The 26042-nt window shown below is 40.9% G+C and overlaps 1 protein-coding gene across 2 annotated transcripts in view; it reads left to right on the top strand.

Annotated features, from left to right (window-relative positions):
* Nucleotides 1-26042, top strand: part of C1QTNF7 (C1q and TNF related 7) — a 41844-nt gene that overhangs the window by 14761 nt on the left and 1041 nt on the right. For both annotated transcript variants that reach the window (XM_085545730.1, XM_015862620.3), the window contains exons 2-3: nt 24410-24608; nt 25133-25378. In XM_085545730.1, the coding sequence (XP_085401856.1) occupies nt 25141-25378 (238 nt within the window). In that variant the 5' untranslated portion in view covers nt 24410-24608; nt 25133-25140. The remainder of the gene's footprint in view (nt 1-24409; nt 24609-25132; nt 25379-26042) is intronic.

Below are 26042 nucleotides of genomic sequence, written 5' to 3'. Positions count from 1 at the left end.
TATTCTTAAATAAGAACAGAACTCTAATTTTCTTTCAAGAAAAAGAAGTCAAACAAACAGATTTCATCCAAACGCTTTGCTGTTGGGTATTCATTAACAGCTCTAAAGAAATACAGTTCTTTTTTCTCTCTCCATCTGACTTTCAGACTTTAAGAGTTTGTTTTTCAAGGAAACTTCTTCAGACAGCTTTTGACATGTGAGAATGCTGTTTAAACTTGAATTAGTTGATCTTAAGAACGGGTTATTGCACAGATTATCAAAGGCTTTAATCATAATGGCACAAAATATGTTATTGCATGGAGTCAGTGCTTACACAAGGCTCCAGCCTGACCTGAAAGAAGAAAAATAAATAATTTCAACCAAGCTTAGGAATTTTTACTTCCACCTTTGAGAAAGAACGAGGCTGTTGTAGGGTTTGTGGTGCTGGAGGGGTGTAAAAGAGTTCCATGTTGATGCAGGTATTCTGTGTCTCTCCTTTTCTGCTGTCTCTCTGGGAACCTTCTTTCCAGCTACTCTAGCATGTAGTAACCCCTTATGGCAGGCTGTTCCAGAATGCATTTTTTCTCCTTTGACACATCAGATTGACCTTTGTTCTAAAGTACTAAGACTTGGGATGGAGGATGAATGTGATGAGGATGCCATACCCATGGATAGCTGGTGGTCCAAACTATCTGCTGCCTGGATGTGATCAGCTAATCACAGTCATAAGCAAAGAAAGCCGACATGTGAGCAATATATGCTGACTCTTGTAATCTGTTGCTCAAGACTAATAGCTACATAGCTGCTTTAATTGCTGTCTCACTAGTTGTGCATTTCCTGGTGGTTGCCTCAACCAGATGCCTTCTACTAAGGGACTAGTCATTACCAAAATGACAATGGACTAACAGAACCAATGGCTTCACTAAAGACAGCAGTACCATTAGTTCTACTGTAAGATCTCTTCAATATCCAGTACAGTTGGATAAAAAAAAGCAAGCAATGAAGGGTTCTGTTTCCTAATCTTCATAGCTATTATGTGATGATAGGAGGTTTAAAAATCTACATATAAAAGAGAGAAAGTTGTGAAAGCTTATGATTGATGTGCAGTCTTTGGTTTTGACAACTCTAATATTTTTAAAATTGCAAATGTGAATATACAATGAAAATGCCAGGCAGGACTCTATCTGACAGTAATGTAGCTCAGAGATAAGTTTCTCCTAAATAAATGATATGAAGATATTGCATTTTGATGCATCTTGTATTTTCCTCTCTCTCTGTGGAGTCCTACTATCCATTACTGGTCTGGTACAGCCCCTCAGCAAATGTATATTTCTCTGAATGCCACCTTTGGGGCTTACAGACCTGAGGACTCAGGCAAGACGCAGTTGAGGCAGTTGAACTGAGACTTTGTATACTTAGTCTGCAAAGATGTCAAAAACTAAAGGTATTTTTCCTGAATTATGGAAATCTGTGTCCATCCATCATCACCTATAAATAATAGATTCTTTGTAAAGTGGGAATGGAAACAGCTTTCAATCTTTGCCACGTTGCTGTGTGCCTATAGTCTTTCAGGTGAGTTAGAAACAGAAACAAACCCTCCAAGACTGCCAGAAAGCTCCTAACCTTAAATGCTGAACATGACAATCAACAAAAGATCAGAAGAAGCAGAGTTCAGAGCTACATAGTATGGAGAGCCCAGACCAATCACCATTACTGTAGTGCCACAGGAAGCTCTTGGCAGTTGGGGTGCTAAAGTTTGCAGCTGGAAGAGAAGCCTGGAAGCCTCTTTTAGCAAGCTGTAGAAACAGAGGGTTGCAAAGGGCATGTGCCCTTTCTGCTTTTAGGGAAATCAGCCTACTGGAATAAGTACTATCATCTCTAGCTTATCAATAGAGCTGATAGCTAATGTAATCTATCTTTGAGTTATGGCCTATTTCTGGAGTTCAAGTAACTGACAAGCTTAATACCTTAAACATAGTTATGGAGAGGAAACTGCCTGTTCTAATATTCCAGAGAAAAATATTTCCATTATATTTTTAACATTTCCTCTGTGGCTTCTTAGATGTTTTCTAAAATCTATGATTACCTTGTGTAGCATTTGCCTCCAGCTTTTTCTAAAGTAGTGGTGAAGCAGACTATGTGGTAATTAAAATGATTAGTTCTCTGAACTTCTCTCTTTTTGCTTATCAGCTGATTCTCCAGCGTGCTCATTCTGCCTTGATGGGCTGTTGATAAATAGCTCACTGAGATAGCTCACAGTCTCAACTAACTTGGCTCTTCTGGGCCTGTAATAAAACAGAGAGAAAAAAATGGGTGCTCACCCCAGATTGACTCAGGCAGCTGTTGGTACTTCAGATCCTGGACAGCACAGAAAGCAAATGATAGAACATCTGGGAAAAGGTGACTGCCTTGGATTCTTTTTGGCCATGGGGAACCAGCATTGTGTTGTTACAGCACCAAAGGCACTGCCAGCACACCCTGATCACCACCTCAGCGCATGAACAACCTCCCACCTATCTGCAGAGTGGCATTAGCATGTCCTCTGAATCTTTCCCCTCAGAGTTAAAAAGCAAAACAGAATAGGGAGTCCTGGAAGATGATGTCAAATCTTCAAGATTCAAGAGAGCCACAACATGAGTTTCTGAGCATTGCAAAAGGGTAGAACCAATCCCAGTTAGAAGACTAAATATTTAGACATTATGTGTACGCATGGTGTTGGACATAACAGGGCAGCTGTGTTCTGCTGCTTCAAGACAGTGCTCCCTATCTGCGGCCATTCTTTGTTCAGGAAGGAAACTATTCTGGTTCCCCGGTTAAAGTGAGCGCAAAAGGTTGTAAAGAGGGTGAAAATCCATAGAAAACCAAGGTATTTTATCATTATAACTATTCACAGCACACTCCTGGATTTCTGTAATCTTTAAGTGGAGATTAATTCTTTTATTTATGTATGCTTTTGAACATTATTGAAATTCTTATAGGCAAAGAGGGAATTTAAACAGTAAAGTTTTTGGAGGTTTCTTCTTGAAGCAAAGTAGTTAAGGCTAAGGAAGGAGATAAAAATGAAGATACTACCTATGGGATTGATAGATGGCTTAAATATACTATTTTTTTTTTTAGAAAGAGCAGACTCAGCATGTGAGAAATATAGAAATATAGTCCTCTTCATGTTGGTCTTCCTGGTTGAAGAGTCTGATTGCATGCAGAGATGCTTGGATGAAGGCACTGCCAAAGACCATCCCAGTAGTGCTTCTGTGCTGTGAATATCACACTAGAAATTAGTCAACAGCTATGTCATCTTGATTTGCATGCTAATACAGATGATGCGATAAGGCTCTGGAGAGATGCGTCCAGTTAGCTGGCAATAAAATTTGTGGCTTTTATGAATCACTGGAATTTCAGAACTCTCAGGAGTGTATTTATCGAATGTTGCACCTTGCCTCTTAAATGAAGAAACATCTCAATTTGGCTACGTCCATGATGTCAACTCTGAAAGGAGAAAAAGATGTCACACTTCTCCCTGAAAACAGCAGGTGGAGAAGCAGATTTTCTAATGTTTTCCATTTACATGATATAGGACAAAAGCTTGATCACTATCAGATCGTTATCATTTTATTACCTTGAGAACTCAGCTTTATGCAGGTGCTTAAAGCAGCCCTTGAAGTTCACACTCTATTGTAGATGGGCTGACTGTCCAATTTCTGCTTCAGATGGCTTCTACCATCAACTCTTCACTGCTGCCAGTGTTCTCTCTGGCTTCCCTGGGGACACCAGATGCATTGAATGATTCCAGTTTCCAAGCTGAAACAGATCATGGACAGCGGCCATGTGTTGTTCACATGCTTGCATGGGAGGGAAAGATCTTTCTCGTTTTCCTCTTGCTGGACCAATTTGCTCAAGAAGAAATTGTTTTAGATCAAACTGGCATCACTTTTAACTAATTCCAACTTTTCTAATATATTATTTTTTCCTAAATTCCTCTTACTATATCCTAAAAGACAGAAGATGCTTTGAAAGGGAACTACAGAAATGGGATGGTGTACTTTACTCCTAGCTTGCATGATAGGACAAGAAAAGTATTTAAACCTACAATTCAAAAGCTGTAGACATTGAAAAATAAGACAACAGCCACAAACATGCTCGTCTCCAGTGTTGCATAAGTAGACATAACACATAATGTACTGCAACATCACAGCAGGTCTCCCAAATTGAAAACAAGGAGGAATAAAACACTACCGTACCTTGGCTCTTAAATCCCCCGAATGTGTCATCTGTGTTGATTAGTTACTTTGATTTGTGCTTCCCAGAACAGTTCATTTTTTCCCTTTAATAAGAGTTTGGGTTGTAAATTGTCACTTGGATTGATAGCATTTGCACCAAACAGTGTAATTAGGCTGGAGCGACAGAATATATTACATTGTTTGTTTTCCATTATGTTTATTCCAGATGGTTTTTGTCACTGACTCTCTTCCTGAGCTGAACTGTTAATAAACATAGGATAAATATAAAGAATAAATTTTCTGCACTTGGTATAGACCAGTGGTGGTGGCTGTGGTGGGGTTATGCCGTGAAGTAATGGGCTCTCATTAGAACTGCACAAATGTTAATTCTCACTGACATGAGCAGGAAACAGAGAGCGTAGGTAATGACTGGTTGAAGAAAATACTTTCTTTTTTCTTTTGGAACCAATCCGTTCAGACATTAAAATGAGATGACGATGAGTTCAGTTGTAGTGCTTTATTGCTTCTTTGGACAAAAGAAACCCTTTATGGTAAAGCTGCAGAGTACCTGGGTTCAAGTCTGTTATCTGCTGGAAAGCTCCTCCATGCCCCTTTGCAAGTTATTTCTGTCTGTGCCTCAGTTTCTATATCAGCATTCTGAGATACTTTTTCTCTTCTGCCTTTTGTTCAAAGTACCTGACTAGGATGGAGGTGCAAAAATGATTTTAAAAAGGAACGCTTTAGAGAAAAAAACTCCATGCGAGATGGAAACACAGTGTGGAAGTTACATGGCACTAGGACTGTCTTAATCTGTTCATTTTCCAAAGTGAAGTTTGGAGAAAACTGAAAGCAAACTAAACGATGTGACAGCAGACCTTGGAAAAGTCATAGCACTTAAGGACTTTTCCAGTAGTAGACCCTGTAGTTTTTCCACCAGAAAGAAACATAAAAAAGCCTGGGATGAAACAAAACAGGATCTATCCTCTCATCTTTCAAAAGCTTTAATAACATCTCTCTGTCTCATTCACCTTCCAATGCTTCCTCAGGTGAAAAAGGTGGGGAAAAAAAAGTGGCTATGAGAGTGTTGGTTTGCCGAGGTTAGGAAGATTAAACACGTCCAGGGATGATGACTCAACCACCTCCTTGGAGAGCCCATTCCAGTGCCTAACAACCCTTCCTGTAAATAAGTTTTTCCTGATATCCAACCTAAACTTTCCATGGTTCAACTTAAGGCCATTTCCCCTCATCCTGTCACCAGTGAGAAGAGACCATCCCTTCTCTCTCTGTAAGCACCTTTCAGATATTGGAAGAGAGCAATGAGGACTTCCCTCATTTTCCTTTTCCCCAGACTAAACAGCCCCAGTTTCTTCAGTCTCTCCTCATAGGGCACATTCTCCAAGACCTTCACCAGCCTTGTTGCCATTCTCTGGACCTGCTCCAACACCTCAGTGTCCTTTATGTATTGAATTGCCCAAAACTGAACACGGTACTCTAGATGAGGCCTCACCAGTGCTGAGAAAGTCAGTGAGAGCATGGCTGGTTTGGTCACTGAGGTAGCAGAAAAATGAGAACAGCCTGTGCCCGTGGTGCTGGGTGTCCCTCCAGGCCAGGCTTTGAGGTATGAAAGTGTTAACCCTTCTGGAATAAGGACAAGACATTCCAGCACTTGAATACACACAGTAAAAATAAACTTCTTGCAAGGATTGTAGCCTATGGGGGTTTGTGCTCTGTCATTTGATTCAATCATTTAGGAATGCAAAGCCCTTCTACCAGGTCTGGGCTCTGAGACCACCTTTACTTTGGACTGCTGCTGAAGGTGAAGCGAACCTGCAGCAAGGACTTCACATAGTTCTGTGTCTCCCTGCAAGCCACTTGGTCACGCTGTGTCCAGTGGACTGATTAATGTCTGGCCAGTGCTGCAGAATATCTTTCTCAATACTGAGGGCAAAAAGCTTTCAGTCCTGTGTGCAGTACTCACTGTGCTCTTCCCAGTGTTCATTTACATGGTAGGGCAGTGGTAAGACAGTCCTACAAACTTTATTTTCTGGAAAATAACATGAAAGAACAGTGTAGTGCATCAAACGCACGAGTGTTTAGTTGTTTGGATATACAGCTTAACCATTCTCAGCCAGCTCACTATAGACAGTGTCAGACTAACGTGCAACAAGGTGCAAGTTGGATAACAGCCTTTCCCAGGCAGACAGCAGCTCTGTGTTTTGTTTTGTGCATTGGCCAGGATAGGGCTTGGACTGTGTGTTTTTGAGCAATAATAATGATAGTTCTCCCTTCTGGCATGGAAACCTTTGTTTACCCCAATTTCCAGTGTTCACAGACCTCCAGTCAGAGTTCCTCTTGGAAGACTTTGACACAGCATCTGCGGCTGCAGCTTGAGCTGGCCAAGTGGCCACACAGTGACAGCAGTAGAGAAGGCACCTGCCTACTGCTCAACCCTCCTCTGTCTCACAGAGCTTCAGCCCAGATGGGCAATGCTGGTGAAGGAAAGCAGGACTGGGGAGAGACCTCTGCCCTAGTTGAGGTTGGAAGCATGTGCGATCAGATGGCCCAGTCCAGATTTCCATGTCAAAACCAGCTCATTTCACATCTTTCCCTTTTACCCTCCTCATTTTCCAGCTATCATCAGACTGCCAAAATGTTTTCCCTTACTCTCTGCTTATTTTCCTGATCTTCCTGGCTCCTCTCATCTCTTCTGTGCTGCTTCCTATAAGACTTGCAGTCTGTTGTACTTAGAAATTCTTATATTCTAATACTGAGAGGTGGTCTACCAAGAATGCACATGGAAAAAATGCTATATTTTTAAATACTATATTTTGTTAACAAGTGGAGAACACACAGTGGAATATTCTCATTGATTTATTTGTGGGCAGTTTCTATACAAGAGAGTGGAGGAGAGAGTCTAGGAACATTGGACCAATTTCTGTTTGGTTACTCACTGGAAAACTGGAAACAGCCATGTAGTCAGATGGCTTACTCTGGACTTATACAAGTGCCAGTGAGAACATAATTTAGCCCACTGATTTTACTTTGCATCCCAGTGGACGTGGGCAAAACACATGTTAAAACCTGAGTGCTGATTAAGAGCCCAATAATAGTATAATTCCACAGTTATCCACCTCCACTCTCCCTCTTTTGGTCTTAGTTAGAGTAGTATGGTCAGGTTGCAGTTGGACCTGAAGACCTTTAAGGTCTTTTCCCACCTGAGCAATTCTATGATTCTATGATACTGTGTCATTGACACCGTATTCTGTAAGTACCTTGTTCACAGAAATGAACAGTGATTGCAAAGCCATTAGTCAATTTGATGAAGTATTTGGCATTTTTCATTTTATTTATCATAGTGTTATGTTGTCACCTTAGATTTTCCTTGTCTTGTCTATTTAGCTCTGGAATGGACTTCTGTATTTGGAAATTCTTCTTTTGTAGCAAACTCAAACTGAAAAGTGGTGTAGGTCTATTATTAGCTCTCTCCAATTCTACTTGTGCCACTGAAGATGTTTCCGAAAACACTGTATATCTGATCCAAGTAGCTTTGCTGCTTACAGGTGGCATAAAATCACAGTGCACATACCTGACTTGGTTCACAACACTACACTGCATATTGATGTGTAGCAACACATGCTGTGGGCCAGAACAATGACCAGTAAATACCTGAAACTGACAATGCGTTGATGCAAAAAAGCAAGAAGGAAGGGAAAAAAGCCCATGCTTTCAGAAGAACAGAAAGGAGGAAATTGATAAAAGAGAGCAGAAGCCCTCCCTGGATTTGGAAGTAACAGGACCTGCACATTGCGGTGAAAATTTTGTGAGCCTTCTCCATTTATCTTCATTTCAGTGGCATGGTAATGTGTTTGCTTTGCAGCATTAGTATGCTGTCAGAGCACTGCAAAAATTACGTTGGGCAACAGATGCTAAGAAAGCTTATTGCAATGTTACTAAATAAGGTATTGTGCTTGTTCTACAGGGGAAAAATAAGTAAATTCTCTGAGTAGCAACAATAAGGGAATCTCTTCAGTCTGTTACATATTTGTCAAATGCTTACACTGCTTTAGAGTGTTTTTCTTCCTTTCAATTTAATTCTCCAATTTCAATCTCCAGTTGATTATTTGGGGGGTGGAATAAAATCTTTTCTAATTTGCTATCGCTTTATTACAGTCTTAATTTGAAATTCATGTTGAGCCATTTAGAGGATTAATGACACACCAATTTTTCAGTATCTAGAAAGAAAAACAGCATCAAAAGGCAAATAATTTGGAGCAAAATGATGCTAAAGGCTTTAAGTTAGTACCATTGCTCTGTATGTTATTGTATTTCATCTATGAAAAGTATATTATAGGATCACAAAACACTTTCTGCAGGTTGCCATTAGGTAACTCTGCCTCTCAGTCTCTGGTGAGGAGGAGAGTGCTGCATTCACTTCTGAATTTGGCAGGAACTGGCTATGAGGACAGGACATGTCATGTTTCCCAGAGGACCATGAGGCTAACATCCAAAACTGGAATCTAAGAGAGATTTTTCCATAGCAGCATATTAACTGTTGGGGATAACTCAGTGGCAGTACATCCACATCAACCTGGCTCACAGCCCATTGCTGGAGGGATTGCACAATGCTCAGCCCCTCCCTCCCACACCATTTTCCTGCAGAAGACCTAAGGGATTTATCCAGCCCTCCCAGAAACCACGTAGTGCATAGGTGTCCAACCTGGGCAGTATACACAAATATTGCTCCAAAAGTAATGCCTCCTATGTTTCCAAGGAACTACAATTGATACAAAGAACACAATACAATTTGATAGAGCAAATTCTCAGCTACAAAGTACTATTTTTCAACACAGTCAACACCACTAGCTATGCAATTTCACCAGCAGTCAATAAGAGCCTGCATGCCATGCTAGTAAAAGTCTGTACCAGCAGACATGGTCAGATTTTTTTAGTTGAATGTCTGATAGCAGCTCTAATACACTCTATTTGAAAATTCCCATGTAATGCATTGATATCAACTGAAAATGGAGATGCAAATACAAAAACAATCAAAAAAAGTCTTGAATCTTTTTCTCACATTGGGTAATGCAGCCCAGACGATGAGGCTTAGGGTGCCATAGCTGTTGCAGGACCAGGAAAGAAGCCATTAAAATATCTCATTACATTTCCCATCTATGTGAAGGACTTCTTTATGCTGCTGAGGCCGTGCACTGCTGACTGTCATCTGGTTGTGCCTCAGCTTGAGCGAGAGTGGTGTGGGCTGAGTTCAAACTGAACCTTTGTATAAACTAATTTCCATACATCTTCTGTCTACTGCATTAGCTCTCCCACAGGCTGCCAAGATTACATTATTTGTTTTTAAAAATCTTACATGGAAATCAAAAAGTCTCCAACATCATCATTAAAATGCACAATGGGGACAAGCAGAAAAACTAAATTTATCACTGGAAAAAGAAAACTGATATTCCTGTGAGGGTGGAAATCATTCTGGCACTGCAATTATGGCACTTCACTATCTTATTTTTGTTATTTTTTCATCTGTTTTTTTTTTTTTTCAAGGCCAATCAGTAATCATTTGTTTTATGGGGTGTGTTTTGGTCTGACAGTTTTCAAGTCTCCCTCATTCACATTCTGATTCCTCAACATGCTAAAGGACAGCTTATAAAACTCAGTTTCAGATAAACCAAAAATCACATTTATGCCATAAAAACCCTCAGTGATTACGGGAAGATGTACAGTCAGTCTCTTTTCATTGGCAGTGAAGTAAGCATACAAAGTGTGCTTGAATAGCATTGTTCATTGGTGCAGCATTGTTTTCTCAGGGATGTCATGCCAAATTTTCTTTCCTCAGTACTGTCCTTATCTGAACCTGTAAATCTTTTCTTTCTATAAGATGAAAAGTTCCAGATGCACCTGTTAAATCCTTTGGCTCTCCTTAGGATATTCACATCCGCTACACACAATAAAGACTAAAAAGAAATACGTCATCTTGTGACCATAGGAGTCACACAAACTGCTTTTCTGAGTCACTGGTAATTTAAAGTGGATTCTCTGCCCTTTTTATTTATCTTCAGAAGTGTCCTGGTTTATGGTCTGGCAATATCAGAAGCTGCTATAATCAGACTGAATATTTCAGTGGTAAAATCATCTAAGACCATCAGGCTTGATCCTGAGGTGTGCAAGAGATGTTACCTTTGACGAAAGCTGCAAAGCCTTCTGAATAATTTGTAGTTTTAATAATGAATGAGCAACTGAAGCAGTGACTGAATCAAAGTTCCAAAATTGCAAATTGAAAGTTCAAATCAACTGGAAGGAGAGAAGCTGGACCACAGGTGTAAATCAAAGGCAGTGCCAGCCCCCAGACAGAGGCTCGTCTTTAACTCAGAAGGGGTTTGGAGAGCAGCAGACAGGGTCTTTCTGTTTGCCATGAAATTTTCATAATGAATTACATGGAAAACACAACAAAAATCTGGTTCTTTCAGTTGTATTTCTTCCTTTAAGTAGCATTCCGTAATATATCTTTCTGTATGTCTTAAATTTATCCATTCTACATAGTCTTACTGTAGCTGTCAGATTGGCACAGCACCAGCTGGATGCTGCAGGACAGACAAACCTTCCCTGCAAATATCTTTCAGGAGTCACTAGTATTTTTCTTCTCTCCATTTGTGCTTTATGAGTTAAGTTAACTCCTCTGGCACCACTGCAAAGAAGGGAATCATTGCCCTTCTTATGGGAATGAAGTGGATTATGTGATTTGCCCAAAGCTACAAAGAGAATCAGCATCAGAACCAAAATGAGAATTGATTATTTACTTTAGTGCATTGTCCTATAATCCAATTAGCAGAGAAACCTCCTTTGCCCTCATCTTAGGCAGCTTCCCTGCACCTGTGAAAGGCGCTTACTTCCACAGTGCTTGCTATTTGAAACATCATTTTGCTGTTAATGTTGATTTCCCCTTAGGAGGCTAAGTCCTACCAGTACATTTTTTACATCTAAGAGAAAAAAATAAAATCCACTTCTGAATAAAAGCGATATAACAATGCACTTTAACTAGTGTGAATCAGACATTCTGTGATTTTTCAGCAGCAAGCTGATGCAGGCAGCAGAATTCTTTATGCCATCTGGTGGTCAGAGACTATCAAACGCCAAGCTCAAAACCAGCATGTGACCCTTCAAAGGCACCACTGCAAATTTAGCTTCTGCTCTGATGATGACTTCTGAGCTGTTTATGTTTTCCTTTCTTCTACCATTCCTGTTCCTTGTCCTTCTCTTGGATCACTGTGAGCTGGGCTGCTAAAGCTTTGGAAAGCTTCAGGAAAACATGACCTGAAAAGAGGCTTAAGTACATGGATATTCTCAGGAGCAGTCCCAGCTTACAGAAATGCCATATTTCCATGGAACAGGGAACACTTTCTTCACTGCTTGGAGAAGGAAACTGACAAAACAATCAAACAAATAAAAGTAGCTCCTATACACAGAAGACTGAGAGTATTGACATAAGTGGGTACCTTGGATAATGGAAACAACCAGGGTGACTTGTATTGCCTTCTTATTGCCTTTAGAAATGAACAGATACAGAATTTGTATATATATTTTTTTCACCGCAGAATGAATTAGTGGCTTCCTGTAGCTATACCTCAGTGCTGTGTAGGGCTGTGATGAGTTCTGCTCCGTGTCCTTGTGCAGAGTGACTGTCCTCGGGCCTTCATGTGAGGACAAGCAGGACCTCAGGAAATGGATTCACCTTTTTGGATTCACCTCTGGAAAAATAAAGGGAGGGACCAATTTCTGCATGTAGTCACGTTCTTTCAAAAGTGCAATCAAAAGAAATGCCACTACAGCAAGGGAAACGCAGAAGTTTAATTAAAAAACCCAACAGTACCATCAGCTGTGCTGACATTTTTCCTACTTTTCAGTGGAAATAGCATTAACTGCCTTCTTTAATAATAAGCCCTTTTTTTGAACAATGGGAAGAAACTATGAAGTTGATGTGGCTGACAGATCAGCTCAACAGCCAAATGCTATGGCCGCGTAGCTGTGTTTGCAAGGCAGTTAAAGTGTCTTTAAGCTGATACATTTCAGCTGAGATGTTGAGAGAATAGATATGATAATTCCTAATCCCAAAGGGGTTAAGAAGTGAAGAGCATGCTAATTTTCCACAGTTTACATTACTGTTGCATAAAATGGACATTACTGCCTGCTAAGTTCAGCCAACTAAAGACAGCATCTCACCAGACTCAGTCCACATTGTGTCATACTTTGTACACATACTAACACATTTTGTAAAGATATAACAACTCAACAAGAAAAGCTTCCTTGTTTGGATTGGACAGCCTTTAAAATCCTTCATTACACCCTGCAGCCCTAGCTCAAGTCAGTGCCAAGTCCTTGGTATGTGAGCAGCCTAAAGCAGTTCAATATGTTGGGCAGAGGCTGTGGGTAGATCTTTCAGTGGATGTCCTTGGCCAGGTACAACTAAGGCTCACAAATTGCTGCTTGTGGCTTTGGCAGCAAGATGGGTTTCTGTTCCCATCCTCTGGACCCAGCTGGGCCAATGCTAACTCACCTCAATATTTCCCCACATCCCTCACTCAGCTAAGGGCTCCTCACTCCTTCACAGGCACAACAAACCCAAGCAAATGAGAGATCTGTCATTCCCCGTGCCTGGGTCGACCTGGTCCATTTTGACTAAAACTGGACAGGCGATGGACACTGGTGAGCCCCAAAAGCCTGATAATGTGCTGAGGAGGCCAGTGTTTGCAGGCAGGTGGTTGCCTCTCTGGCTGTCATCTCCTGAGTGGTGGGACGTCATGTGTGCACCTTATTCAAGCTCAAGAGGGTCTGGGATGGCTCTGCCAGCGGAGTTGTGAGGGTAATAACATCCAGCAACTTGGCTTGTAATCTTCATCTGGGAAGGCTCTCTACAAAATGAACATCTGTCCACAGCCTAAAGATATGTTTCAAAACTGATTTAATTAGACCAATGCAAGCGCCCATCTGGATACTTTTAGTGCTCTGGCTCCTGTTCACCTAGCAAACAACAGAAGTGGATGAAAATTCTTATCACCTGCCCATGTTGCAAAGTGGCCAGAAGGAAATAAGGATGTATCAACCACTCTAGAATTGCATTCTTAACTTATTATTAAAAATTTTGCTGAATCCCAATGAGGATCTTTAAGAAGGTGCTGTCCATTGAGGTCTCCCAGGTACAGCAGCTACAAGCACAGCAGATGGGCCATCTGACCATGGCAATGCAAAGATCCATGTCATAGCTGGAACAGTGGACTCACTGAGTGTAGAAATGGTTTATATTGCATTATGTCCTGGTCAGTTACTTACCATGTGGGAATGCTTCCCTCCTTCACCCAGATGGATCTTCTGTTCCCCTACTACTGGACCACAAAGCATGCAGATGCTCCCCATCCATTTTAATACACAGTCAGATAGGCTAAAGAGCCCATAGGAAAGGCTGGTCCACAAAGAGAGCCCAAAGGAATGGCAGAAACTAACTGCAGACAGATAGTTAGATATTAAATCAGTACAAACATTTCTGCAGCAAAAGCCTAACTTAGACCACATAAGAATGAATTGATTGATTCTAGTTCAATTAAGGCATCCACTGAGGATCTGGCTTTTATTTAACTACGTTATTTGAAGATAAACCAATAAAGTTTATGCATAAATGCTACAAAAGCATATCATACAGATTAAATGGGAAAAAAATCATTTTGACAACTGAGAGCACCATCATTTTTCAGTACCATTCGGAAGCTGCAGATAATCCAGGTCTCTAACAGGTCTTTTCTAAACCTTTAATGAAAAAACACCTCCAAATTTAAATTGCTTTCACTTCACCTCATGCTTATTAACCAACATTAAAGTTCTTTTTAAGAAAAACAATTGGAATTTTAACTAGTTACAGATGGTAGAGATAAAAATGGTCCTTAGAAAACTGTGTTGGAAATAGGACTTGCAGGGTAAGTACCATTTATGCTTGCTAATGTTATCCAGGCTGCCTGTTTGTAAACAAGAGTCAAAGGTCTACAAGTTTTTGCATGTGGTAAAAGTAAATCAAAAGAATGAGGGAAGACTGTGAGCTTTAGAACCTCCTTATAGCTGGAGCTGCTTTATCTAATAACAGCATCTTTGACAGGTGCACTTCAAAAAATATTGGTTGTTTTTATGAAGAAAAGAGTTCTGGTAACTGGTATCAATCTCTGGCTCTATTCTCTGGCTACCTCTGTTGAATAAAGGTGCACAAAACCCAGAAGCTATGGCCATTCGTTGCTTTGAAATGGCAGAGGCATTAGTGCTCTGCACCTGCTGCGAGGAGCAGGTCTTGGCTGTCCATCCAGCTCCACTATCAGTGATTTTCACCTCCAGGCTCCCTTGGCATTCACCAACAGGGCAAAACTAGGAAAGTTTGGAGAGAAAAAGAATACAGCAAAAAAAAAAACAACCTCAAAAACAAAGCAAAAAACTGATGAAACTCCAAAGCAGAACAATCTCTTTACTTAATGGGATTCTTGTTTTTGCCAAAACCACTACTTTTGCTAACACGCTGTGAGTCGTTATTGCCCTCTCTGCAGTTGAGGGCCTCTGGAGAGGAACTTGTTTTGACTGTGATTACTTCTGCACAAGTGGTACCACCTGCACAGAATCTCCATTTCCATGGTCTGCAAGACAGGATTAGTCTGTAAAAGTCCACAAATGAGGAGAGGGCAGAGCCAGCACGTTGGGGCTTGGGGCTATACTGTGCACACTGCAGCTTTCCAATAGATTCCTCCTCTGTAACTGTTGGCATGTTGCATCCCTATTGTGGGCTGAAGACAGACCTCAAAGAGAGAGAAAGGACTGTGATATCTAGGCTCATCACAGCATGAATATTCACTACAGCAAACAGTCTACTTTAGCTAAATTTCTGGCAGAAAATAAAGAGTTCCACATCTGAGATTTCCATTTAAGGACTTTTCTCTTTCAGCTTGGCCAGCTGTAGCATCACTCAGGGTGGACAAAGCTTTTCACTGACTCAGGCAGTCAGCCCGCCAACACCTTTCTGCTGCTTTGTGGACCACTGCCCTTTTCTCTGTCCCATGAGGACATGGGGGCAATCTGGAGGGACATCCAAAGTCACACCAATATAGCCCTCACAGCTGCTGCATGCTCAGCTGATGCATCTTTCCTTCATTCTCACCTTCCTCCTCAGTGTCTGGCTATTTGTGATAAAAACTAGAGCATTCTATATCCCAATAGACTGGGGACAAGGGGAAAATAGGTTTATCTTCCATACATCCTCTGGGGAGCAGGACAGATTTTGATCTTTGCTCCTGATGCTCCAAGAGCAGAGAGGAGCTGCTCAGCAAAGCTCAGGAGCCCAGCAAAGTGAGGGGACAGAGGAGAAGGATGAGGAGGGCAACCCTGACAGGGATGGTGATTGTCATCACCCCATAAGCCTCCAGTGCTGTGTCTGTGAGGACATGTGGTCAACAGTAACAGCACTGCTTCCAGCTAGATACTTACAGAAAGAAAAGCAAGGACTGGCACAATTTTATGCTGTGGTTAAAACATTAAAATAAGCAAACTTTTTTTTGAATAACAATGACACACATCTGTAAAGAAACCATAATTATTTTGTTCTAAATATGCCAACAAAAGCACTATTTTACAGCATATCTGGAGAACTATCCTTAAGGCTGTTTTAGCAAGCACATGATGGTTTACACAGCTTTGAGAGATTCAAACTGGCGTTGTTCTTTTCTATAAGGGCCACTTATGTCTCCTGGAAAACATTATATTTGGGTTTTACTACTTTACTTAGATTTAAGTACTGCAGAATGACAATCACTGCAGCAGGGACATCTGTGCCATGATGCTCATCTTTGGCAGAGACAAGATAATAGTCTCTGGCAGATGCATTTTTGCAGCTGCACTTCTGCATCTTTGCTAGAGACAAGGAGCCTACACTGATCTGAGGACATGGTTTGAAACAGTGAAGGTGCTAGATCTGCTGGAATCTAAAGTCAGTGCCTTTCTAAGGTAACTTATTAAAGAGCAGGCCTGTTATGGCCACTACCTGTTACAATGCAAAAAATACAGGGATCCAATGATATGATCATTTTCAAAGATCAAAGGAAGACAAAAAGCTTGAAAGGAGACAAATGTGCTCTGTGTGTGATTAAACAAATTTACACATGGAAAGCCAGAGTTTAAACTGGTTCCAGGTTTATAGATAGAGTGTCCAGCAAGGCTGACAGAAAGCAAAGATTGAGAAAATATCTCCAGTTCATAAGAGCTTAGCTGCATACCAGAAGTGGGAAGACAGCCCCTGGGCAAGGATCACCATATGCTTCCCACATCCTCAGGAAGGAGTGCAAAAGCCTGCTGCAGGGCAGCCGGGGAGCAAAGGCACTGGGCTAGAAGGGCTTTTGATCATATTTAGCAGAGTCATTCAGATGTAACATTAATCCAAAAAAAAAGAGACATAATGAAATGTTTGTTATGGATGACTTCATAACTGCCCCAAGAGAACAAACTGGGACAGCAATTAATTTTATGGAGAACAGCAGAAGCTTATGAACTTCTGCAGAGACCTACATTCATGCATTGACAAAGCAAGGGGAATAAATAAAATCTGCAGGAGAGAAGATGCATCTATAAATTGTCTCCAAATCTTGTTTCTAGGTTTTCCCCCATAAGCTAATAAGTTTATAAAAGTTTGGTTGTTTTTAACTTTATATTGTATGTGTACACACGTATACACATTCATACATTTAAACTTTCCAAAAGAGTAAGGAAAACCAGAAGCCTCAAAACACGTCACAGCATCTCACTGAAAGAAAATGGAAATTCTAATCAGGAAAGACACAGCATTTGTATACAAGAGATTTTCAGTTGCAATTATCCTGTTCAAGATATAATGTGTATTTTAAGCTGTAAACAAAATCACAAACACTAAAATAGCACTTTACGTAATGCCCAATGAAGATATCTATCACAAAGATAAGAACAACAAAACAGTTTATTACATGCCAGCTTACTGCTGTTTATAGCTAGAAACGAATCTAAGTAGATCAACTGAGGACATCAGATAATAGATCTGAGTTGAAGAAAATTAACTCCATCAGTCAAAGTCAAATAGCAAAACAAAACCTTTAGTAAATAGATTTGACATTAAATGCAACCACCATGCTCCAGAACCTTAAAGAAAAACTAAGTGACAATCAGAACACCCTTGGCAGGCTGAGATCAGGCCAAATTTAAGTGAAAATGAGATGAAATCTGCTGCCAAACACTGTGTGACCTTCTGACCACCTGGAAATGCTGAGTCCTGAGTAGACCCTGCAGAGGTCACTGCAGAGAGCCATGCATATGTAAAGCAAAGCCAAGGCAAAGCCCACCCTCAGCAGGCAAAGGATTCCCTTCCTACTACCAAGTGTCCAGCCAACTGGCAGTGGCACCTTCTTCATGCCATTCCCTTGGGACCCCCAGGGAAACAAGCAGGTAGGATGCGAGACAAAAAACGGGAAAATTAATGCTGCAGGAACTTAAGAGAGCGCACACCTTCAAGGCCATTTATAAGTATGAGTCATCTGGTTTCAGTGGAGCTATGCCCAGCTACATGAGGCTGGAATTTTGTTCTCATTGACAAGCAGGGGTACGGCTGATGCTCTGATATGAAGTCAAAATTGACTGACTCTCAGATGCTAGACCTCGTCTGCCCTGCACTGAAGAAACTGCAAGAATTATGCTGACTTAATCCATTTTAATCTCCCATGAGATAACTGGTTTGAAATAAGAAATGGTGGGCCCAGTTACTTAGAAAAAGCAGAATCTGAAAAGTGCTTTTGAAAGAACCAGATTTTACATCAGCAGAACAATACTGTCTCTGTTATTATTGCATAAGTTGTTGCTTTTCCTTCCCTTCTGTTTTCCTGTATTCACTTTGCTGCACCTTTTCATGCTATACATATTAAATTCTTTTTACAGATTTCTTAGATTATATTGTAATTAGTATCTGTAGTAAGTTATAGTAAGCTGTCAGAACAAGTTAATAGACTCATGCTTATACAACAGCATGAGTTTGTCCCTTTCAAGGTCTGGGCACAATATAGAAAGCATATAAATGAAACAATACAATTTTTTCTTCATAAGATTTCTCTATAGAGATTTGGAGCTGTCTGCTTGCAATACCCAAGTCAGAAATACAAAAGGAAAAAGATTAGCTGGTGTCAGCCATTCATAAGCAAAAAGTTCTTGTAATAGAATTTGTTTTTTTCAATGTGTTCTCAAAACAATCCAAACATTTCTTCATGTCAAGGAATTTGATTTTACAGCTTCACAACACAGAGAAGTCTGTACAGGATTTAGATGAGATTCTGCAAATCCAAACATTCTACCACAGAAATGGCTCTCATCAGGAGGCTGAAAGAGAGCAAATCTTGAAGGGCAAGAGTTGGCCCTGCAGCTCAGTGAATGCTGCAGCAGGGAGAGAGGAGTAGGGGTCCATATGGAATTAAGTAGATCTTTGTAAGCTCATGCTGCAAATTGTTATTTCCATATGTGTAGAGCGGACACAGGCTGCCAGATCACAATCATAATGTTTTTTTAATTAACTCAATCAGTATAAATTGCTAAAGACATGAGGGCATTAATAGGATGGGTTGTTCCCACCCTGCCAAGGCACAGGACCCCATTGCAGTCCAGCTGAACCTCACCCATGGGCTGATGTCTCAGCTTGGTCTCAGCCCATCCCACAGATGTGTCCAAATCTGGAGGTGCCCCAGATGTCCCCCACTGTCCTGCTCCCTGCTGGGTCTGTGAGATGGGCAATGTCCGGCCCTGCCACCTCACAGGGGCTTGCGCCATACCCAGACCCAGGGAGCAGTCACAAAATATGAAGCTGCAGAAAATCAAGCCCATCAACTAGAAACACAGGCACTGTGTGGGTGACTGCTGGCCGAGGGTCAGCTTGGTTGGAGCTGGCATTTCTGAGTGGCATGATGGGGGCCATGAAGCATTATTCTGTCTTCTACAGAAACACAAGTCTTTGTTTCATTGGATTATACTATAATGTAGAATTTATATTTTATCTTATTTCAGTGCTCCAGACTGTTTGGAGCTGTCTTTTTAACACGCGTGTTCTTTTGTCTCACAGACAGAGGTTAATCTCATTGAAAATCAAGTTGTTATTTACAAATTTGATTTAATCAGGCAGAAGTATAATTTAAAAATGTGCCATTACCCAAAAGCAGACATTACATAAATTTCATTCTATTTTTCACTCTTCTTGGCTCCTATCTCCAGAATCTGACATTAACCACAGCAAACACAAAAGTGGATAAAACAAGCCAAATTCCCCTTTCTCTATTCCAGTGTAAATATAGGAGTAATGCTGTTGAAGTAATCACTTTGAGGTAGAGACCAGGATTTTCTCTGAACAGCCATTAATTGTCAGGAAACGATGTCGATCTTGAGGCCAGATTTTCATCTTGTGAGTTGACAAGTCCCATGCAAGAGCACTGGCACGGATGGGACTTCTGGGGTGCACACAGTGGGACAGCCTGGCAATCCCAGAAGTTGGGGACACCTGCTTATGTGCTCCTGTGTTTGAAGACGCCACTTAGCTTGTGGTGTCCCATTCTGAAAAGCCCATAAGGCTTCAGTGCCCTGGTACTGTTTTCAAAATGCATTCATTTCTCAAAAGGTTGAGCCTTATTGATTTACATTAAGATTCAATCATTTATATGCTTGAAAATGCATCATCATTTCTGTAGGTGAGACATGGTCTCCTGAGACCTATACCTTTGTGAGATTCAACTGCAAAGTCATCATCACCTCTCCCTTAAGTTGCACTTAAGTAAGTTTTGTTTTCAGGCTCTCCCTTTGGTATTCCTGAGCAGGACAACGAAATGGCATGGGTCAGAAAATGGAGACCTTGTAGCTAACTCTGGATAGAGGATAGTGCAATGCCCTGTAGACTCAGACCTATGTGAATTGTGGCAGCACTCACAGACTACATGTTGGTCAGGCATGGAGTCCTCTAAGTGTTTACCTTGGGTCTGCACAGGTGATGGGCCTGTTGTTCCAGACGTACCTCTCAGTTTCTTTAGGAGAATACTGATGGAGACAGTGTCAAAGGCTTTGCTGAGGTCTAGATAGACTACATCAACAGCCTTTCCCTCATCTACCAGGCAGACCACTCAATCATAGAAGGAGATAGGTTGGTCAAGCAGGACCTTCATTTCATGAACACATGCTGGCTGGGCCTGATCCCCCAAGTTGTCTTGCACATGCTGTGTGATCTCACTCAAGATGATCTGTTTCATAACCTTACCTGGCACTGATGTCAGGCTGACAGGGCTACTTAGGACCCTTCCTGGATACAGGAGTCACAGTTGCAGACCATAAGCAGCTGACCTGACTTCTCAGCTGTCAGTCAAGACAACTTCTGTCAGACTTTATTTACCTTCTTGCATTTTCTGGTACACTTTGTACCAGCCCTCATGTGAAAATTCCCCCAGTTGAGGCAGTCTAGATCACTGATAAATGCCTTTAACAGATTCTTGGGCATTTTTAGTAAAAATGGCCTTGTAAATAACAAGAATGGGTGGACTTCAATTGAGACACTGAGGAATAAAATGACTCCCATTGCTTTGATATTTTGAAAACCAAACAATTTGAACTTCCAGGATCGACTATAAGCTCTTAATTTTTTGTGAAGGCATTAAGACATGGTTGAAGAATCTGACCACATTCAACATAGTTATGAAGGAGGCTGTTTAAACATGACTGAGTGCACACTGAAGCAAATCAGACCATTAAATGTCAGCACTGCTAATAAGGCCTTAATGGATTGTTTTCTCAGAAATATTTAGCTAATGTTCTTTTCCACTGGCTGATCCCTCTGGGCACCATCAGTCATTCTGGGACTAGCAATCACAAGTTCAGATGGCTCAGAAGGTTTCAGGTCACTCTCCCTCTCTTAAGGGAAACAAAGACAACATAAAACTATGTGAAGATTGATGGCTGTATAGCTAACCCACAGAGTGTGGCAATGGCCAGCTGTGGACTTGACACGTACATCCCACAGCAGGGATGCAAGGTAGTGATGTGAGGTCTTAAGAGCCTCTGATGTCTGAGAGACACAGATGCACTGACTGTTATGTTCTGCAATACTAAGCCATTGTGAATTTTGCAGATTAGAAAGGACCAAGAGTATTAATATTTCTCATCTACAGCTTTTTGCACAAGGAAGTTATTTAATATATCTTTCCATCCTACCCAGATGCCTGTGTACATGCACTGGAAGCAAACTGAAAGCTAGCAAGGAAACATAAATGTATGAATGCAGCCAAGATAGCTTGTGACTAATAACCGCTGGCTTTTGACCCAGTTTTTATCTATAAAAGATTGATGGGAAATCTCTTATGATTGTTTCAGAACAATGCCAATTAGTAAATTTAAAAATTAAGATGTGCATAGCTGGATAAGGGAGGAAGATTAGGTCATATACCAAGAAGTCTCAAGACTGGGAATTTGCTACAACTATTTAATTCTTAAAAAAAAAATATGTTATCAAGTACAATCTGAGTATACTGGTAATGCTTTGAGATTTCCTAGAAACCTGATGATACAGATCCTCTGCCCAGCATGTAGCTTCAGTAGGAATGCAATACATAGACTATATTCTTGTGGTAGAGATGGTAGATCTGTCATGTCAACAGATCCGCAACAACGGATCAGAATAACTTTTAGAATACTTTTCTGACATCAGAAGAATCAGATGATCTTCCATGTTGATGCGCAAGGGCAATGGTCATGCTGCTTGTGCAATATAAAAGGTGATGAAACAACTGCATGTGCCACTCTCACTTAGAAAAGCTGTTCTAGAAATCACCTCACATTAGAAGTAATGAGCGTGTCTATAGTCTTCCAGTGAAAGCTTTGGCATGTGCTCATGCTCCGATTTGGTACCCATTGAAAAGCCACTTTCTAAACTTGGAAGAACATTCTAATCCTTTGTTCACATCGTTCTCTTTATTATCTTTGGTGCTGGCTTCAGTGAAGATAATTGTAATTGTTGTTAACATGAATACCATCTGCTTGTTCTGATTTTTGCTATTTGGATTTTAAAAAAATGAACTTCTCGAGTGTTGTTTTTCCTTGAAGAAACATTATTTGGCACATATAAATGACATTGTTTCCTATTCCAACTTGAAAACAAAAGTGTACGTTTTTGAAAAGGACAACTAGAAAAAAAGAAGAAAGTCTAATTTATGACTCACTTTCTGCCTAACGTTTAACTCTGTGTGATCAAGTATTGCACTGGAATATAGGCGACTCCTGAAAAAAGAATCTGGGAAGTCTCATTCTGCCTTCTAACTTCTTGAATCTCAGTGAACTGAAAACTCTGATTTTGGTCTCCTCATTCAACCTGAAATTTCAAAAGCGTGGCCTTAAGTTCTTGTTCACCTCCAGACTAACAGTTTATCGTTTAGAGCAACACCCAGGAAACAGGAGGCGTGGGTTCAATGCCATACATCCTCTTGTGGTCTGAGGTGATTCACACTTCCCAAGAGACTGCTGCAGTGAAGTAGAGAGGCGTCCTTCACTCCTCCTTTTCAAAGTGGATTGTTGTCCATGAAGAAATATAAGAGCCAGAAGTCAAGGCTAAAACAGGTCCTGATTCTGTGGCCTAACATGTGGTTTCCCAAAGGTAATTTCTTTGGGGACCACTGTTGGAATTAGCTTTCTGTATTTCCTCTAAGCCTAAATTTGGGACTTTGAACATCATCATCTGAACCTTATTACCATTTTCTCTTAATCTCGTCTCTATTACCCATCCTGCAGTCCCACTATTTAGGTTCACAGCCCCATCTTTCCTTAAGAACCCCATCCCACTGCTGAAAACTTTTCCTGTTTATTTTCCAACACCTGTGTTCCTTTCCCTGGCTAAACTCACCCTCAAACCACAACGTCCCTCTAAGGCACGTCCTTATCCCAACAACCCTGTACTCCCTACCTTCCCCAAATGAATTTTTCCCCAGAGCCTTTGCAGTAACACACATCCCAGGCTAATTTATTTCCCATAGGCACATGAGAAGAACAGCAGGAGAAGTAAGGGAACTGGAGACAGCTTCACACATCAGTAGGTTACCGGCCATCTGATCACTGGAGCAACTGCATGACAGCTCTCGTTATGTTTTGTCAAAGATCTTGGACAGGCAAAAACCAGCAGTTGTGGACATTGTTTCTGCTTGGCTGATGCACAACACAGTGTGGGAACATCTAGCCTACTAATTCAGGCTTTCATCTGGCAAAGGGTAGTTTTTGTTCCCATCCTTGGTCCTTAAGTCATGTCTGCTTCTCATCCATCAACTCCTTGTAAAATTCATAGGCAGTCTTAGGCTTCAGTTCCCACCAAGCTGCTCCCTCTTGGCCACGTGATTAAGTTGTTCCTGTCCACAGACAGCTTTGCTGTCCCTGATATAAGTCCCATGAAAAACCATGAGCTTTATTTGGGAACACTCAATAAAATATCAGAGCAAACATTACTGTGAAGTTTATGCTTACAGTTAACTACTGCCTTGGAGTCATCATGCACTGTTCTCCTGTAATGCCGCATATTCATATGTTAATTCACTCTTGGAAGCTGTTGTGCCTGCCTGTACTGTAAGCATTTATCAAATGACAGCAAAATTAATAGTTTGGCTTCTGCCAATTTGATATAAGACGATTAATATGAAAAGCAGAATATAAATCACTGTAGATAATTTTGGAGCATCACTTACTTCTCTTCAGTAATCAGTTCATTCTTTTTCCTTCATTGCATCAATATGAAGATGCAGCTTCTCATTTTCTGCTCTTGGTAAAGAGTGTGGATGTGGATGTGGATGTGGATGTGGATGTGGATGTGGATGTGGATGTGGATGTGGATGTGGATGTGGATGTGGATGTGGATGTGGATGTGATGTGCTGATCTTTTTCCCTGCTGAATAGTTTTGGTCATGCCATATATCACAGCATGGCCATGGAGATAACATGAACATGAGGTAAATATGTCCATTCTGGTTTTCAAGTCAATCAGCAAAGCCAATCATATAACAGAATAGGGAATGAAAAGGATTTCTATATTGATTTGTTTTGTAGTATAATTAAGAGTTTGAGAATGAACCTGATTTTCATCTTAGCCCCATCTCTTTTCTTTCTCCCCATAGAAACCAGTGGACTCTGATTTGCTTCTGTGCTGTAAGTTGGCTCTGAAGGAATGGAAAAATCCAACAAAAACCCCCATGGATGTGTTCTGAGAGTCCAGCAAGTGAATTAGAAGAAACAACTAGACTCACAGTATCTCACCTCACTCATGACTGAATCTCAGCTAATGCAACACTAGTTTTGAACACCTTTGCATATCAGGTACTGCAACTCCTCAACACATTTCTGTTTTTGTAGTGTTTTTCTCCTTTAATCCCTCAGTATATGTAATGCAAAAGAGAAATCCCATTTAATGAATTGTTCATGAAAGCATCCAACCACAATATATAATACTTTAATGACTTTTCTTTCAAGATATTGTGATATAGCTCATTTCACATGGCAGTCCAGCCTAAGCTTAAAAAGAAATTCCTGTTAGCACCAGAGCCATAGGACAATGATCTACTCCTATCTGGCCCATTACAGCAGAGTAATGGTGCTGAGGTTGCCAGAGTGTACAACCAAGCAGTGAAGCTGTAATTCTCTTACTGGTGTCCCTTCTCCAAACTTGGCAAGTTCCTGCTACGGTTAGTCAGGATGGAGATTCATTTACAAGGATAAGGACTTCAAAATGAAGTAAAGGTGCATGCTTTTTCCTCACTAGAAAATGCTGCTCCCGCTGGCCATCTGAATGGAATGAGTATCATCATATACATAAAGTCTTCTCCATATGCACTTTTTTCCAGATTCAACGATGTTTGTGTTGCTGTACATTACAAGTTTTGCCATCTACACCAGTGAACAACCCCTTCAAAACCAGTTCAAAGGAGAAAACTACTATACCAGATACATCTGCAGTATCCCTGGGTTGCCAGGTCCTGTGGGCCCCCCCGGAGCTAACGGAGCCCCAGGGCCACATGGACGCATTGGTCTTCCAGGAAGAGATGGTAGAGATGGCAGGAAAGGAGAGAAAGGTGAAAAGGGGAGCGCAGGTATTGAAAATTTACATCAACTAACATAGTAATGCATCAAAATAAGAGCTTTCATCATTACTAGTATGCATATACATATGACGAACATGTGTGTATGTGCCCGTGTGGGCTTAGTGTGATGCATGTAGTGAAAGAAAATGTGCAGATATATTTTAGATATGTCTAGTATGCATACAACCAAATGTGGAAATAAATGTAATTGCACAGCCTTCCTATGCACAAACATGAAATAAAAAGGGGACATTGCAAAGCCATGTGTGGCAGCACTGGTGGCAAATAATTAGCCTCATTTGTGCTGTTAGCTAGGAAACAAAGATTAATAGGCTTGTAGGTACAGAATAAAACCACTGAATTAGTAAGTAATGTTTAGTGCACTGGCGTTGGGTAACCACAGTGCTGTCCTCCACACTAGAAGTACCCATGCCTCTGTCAGCAATGGATATGTAGTTCTTCAGTGTTTAATCCAGGTGTATGAAGAAAACTAGGGGTCTAAAAACAAGGGACTCACAGGCTGTGTAGTCCACTGCTCTGTTTCAACTCGCTATTCTTTTCACAAGCTTATTTAGAAGATTTTGAAAGCATTCTTGAAGTATTCTGAAATTCTGGCCTTGCTTTTCTTGCCTGTTCAGATATACCCAGTAGCTTGTGTGATCTTTTACTGAGA

This window comes from Coturnix japonica, chromosome 4, assembly GCF_054131305.1.
Source record: "Coturnix japonica strain WE chromosome 4, WE-NBRP24, whole genome shotgun sequence".
Classification (NCBI taxonomy): domain Eukaryota; kingdom Metazoa; phylum Chordata; class Aves; order Galliformes; family Phasianidae; genus Coturnix; species Coturnix japonica.
This window is presented reverse-complemented; position numbering and strand designations above follow the sequence as displayed.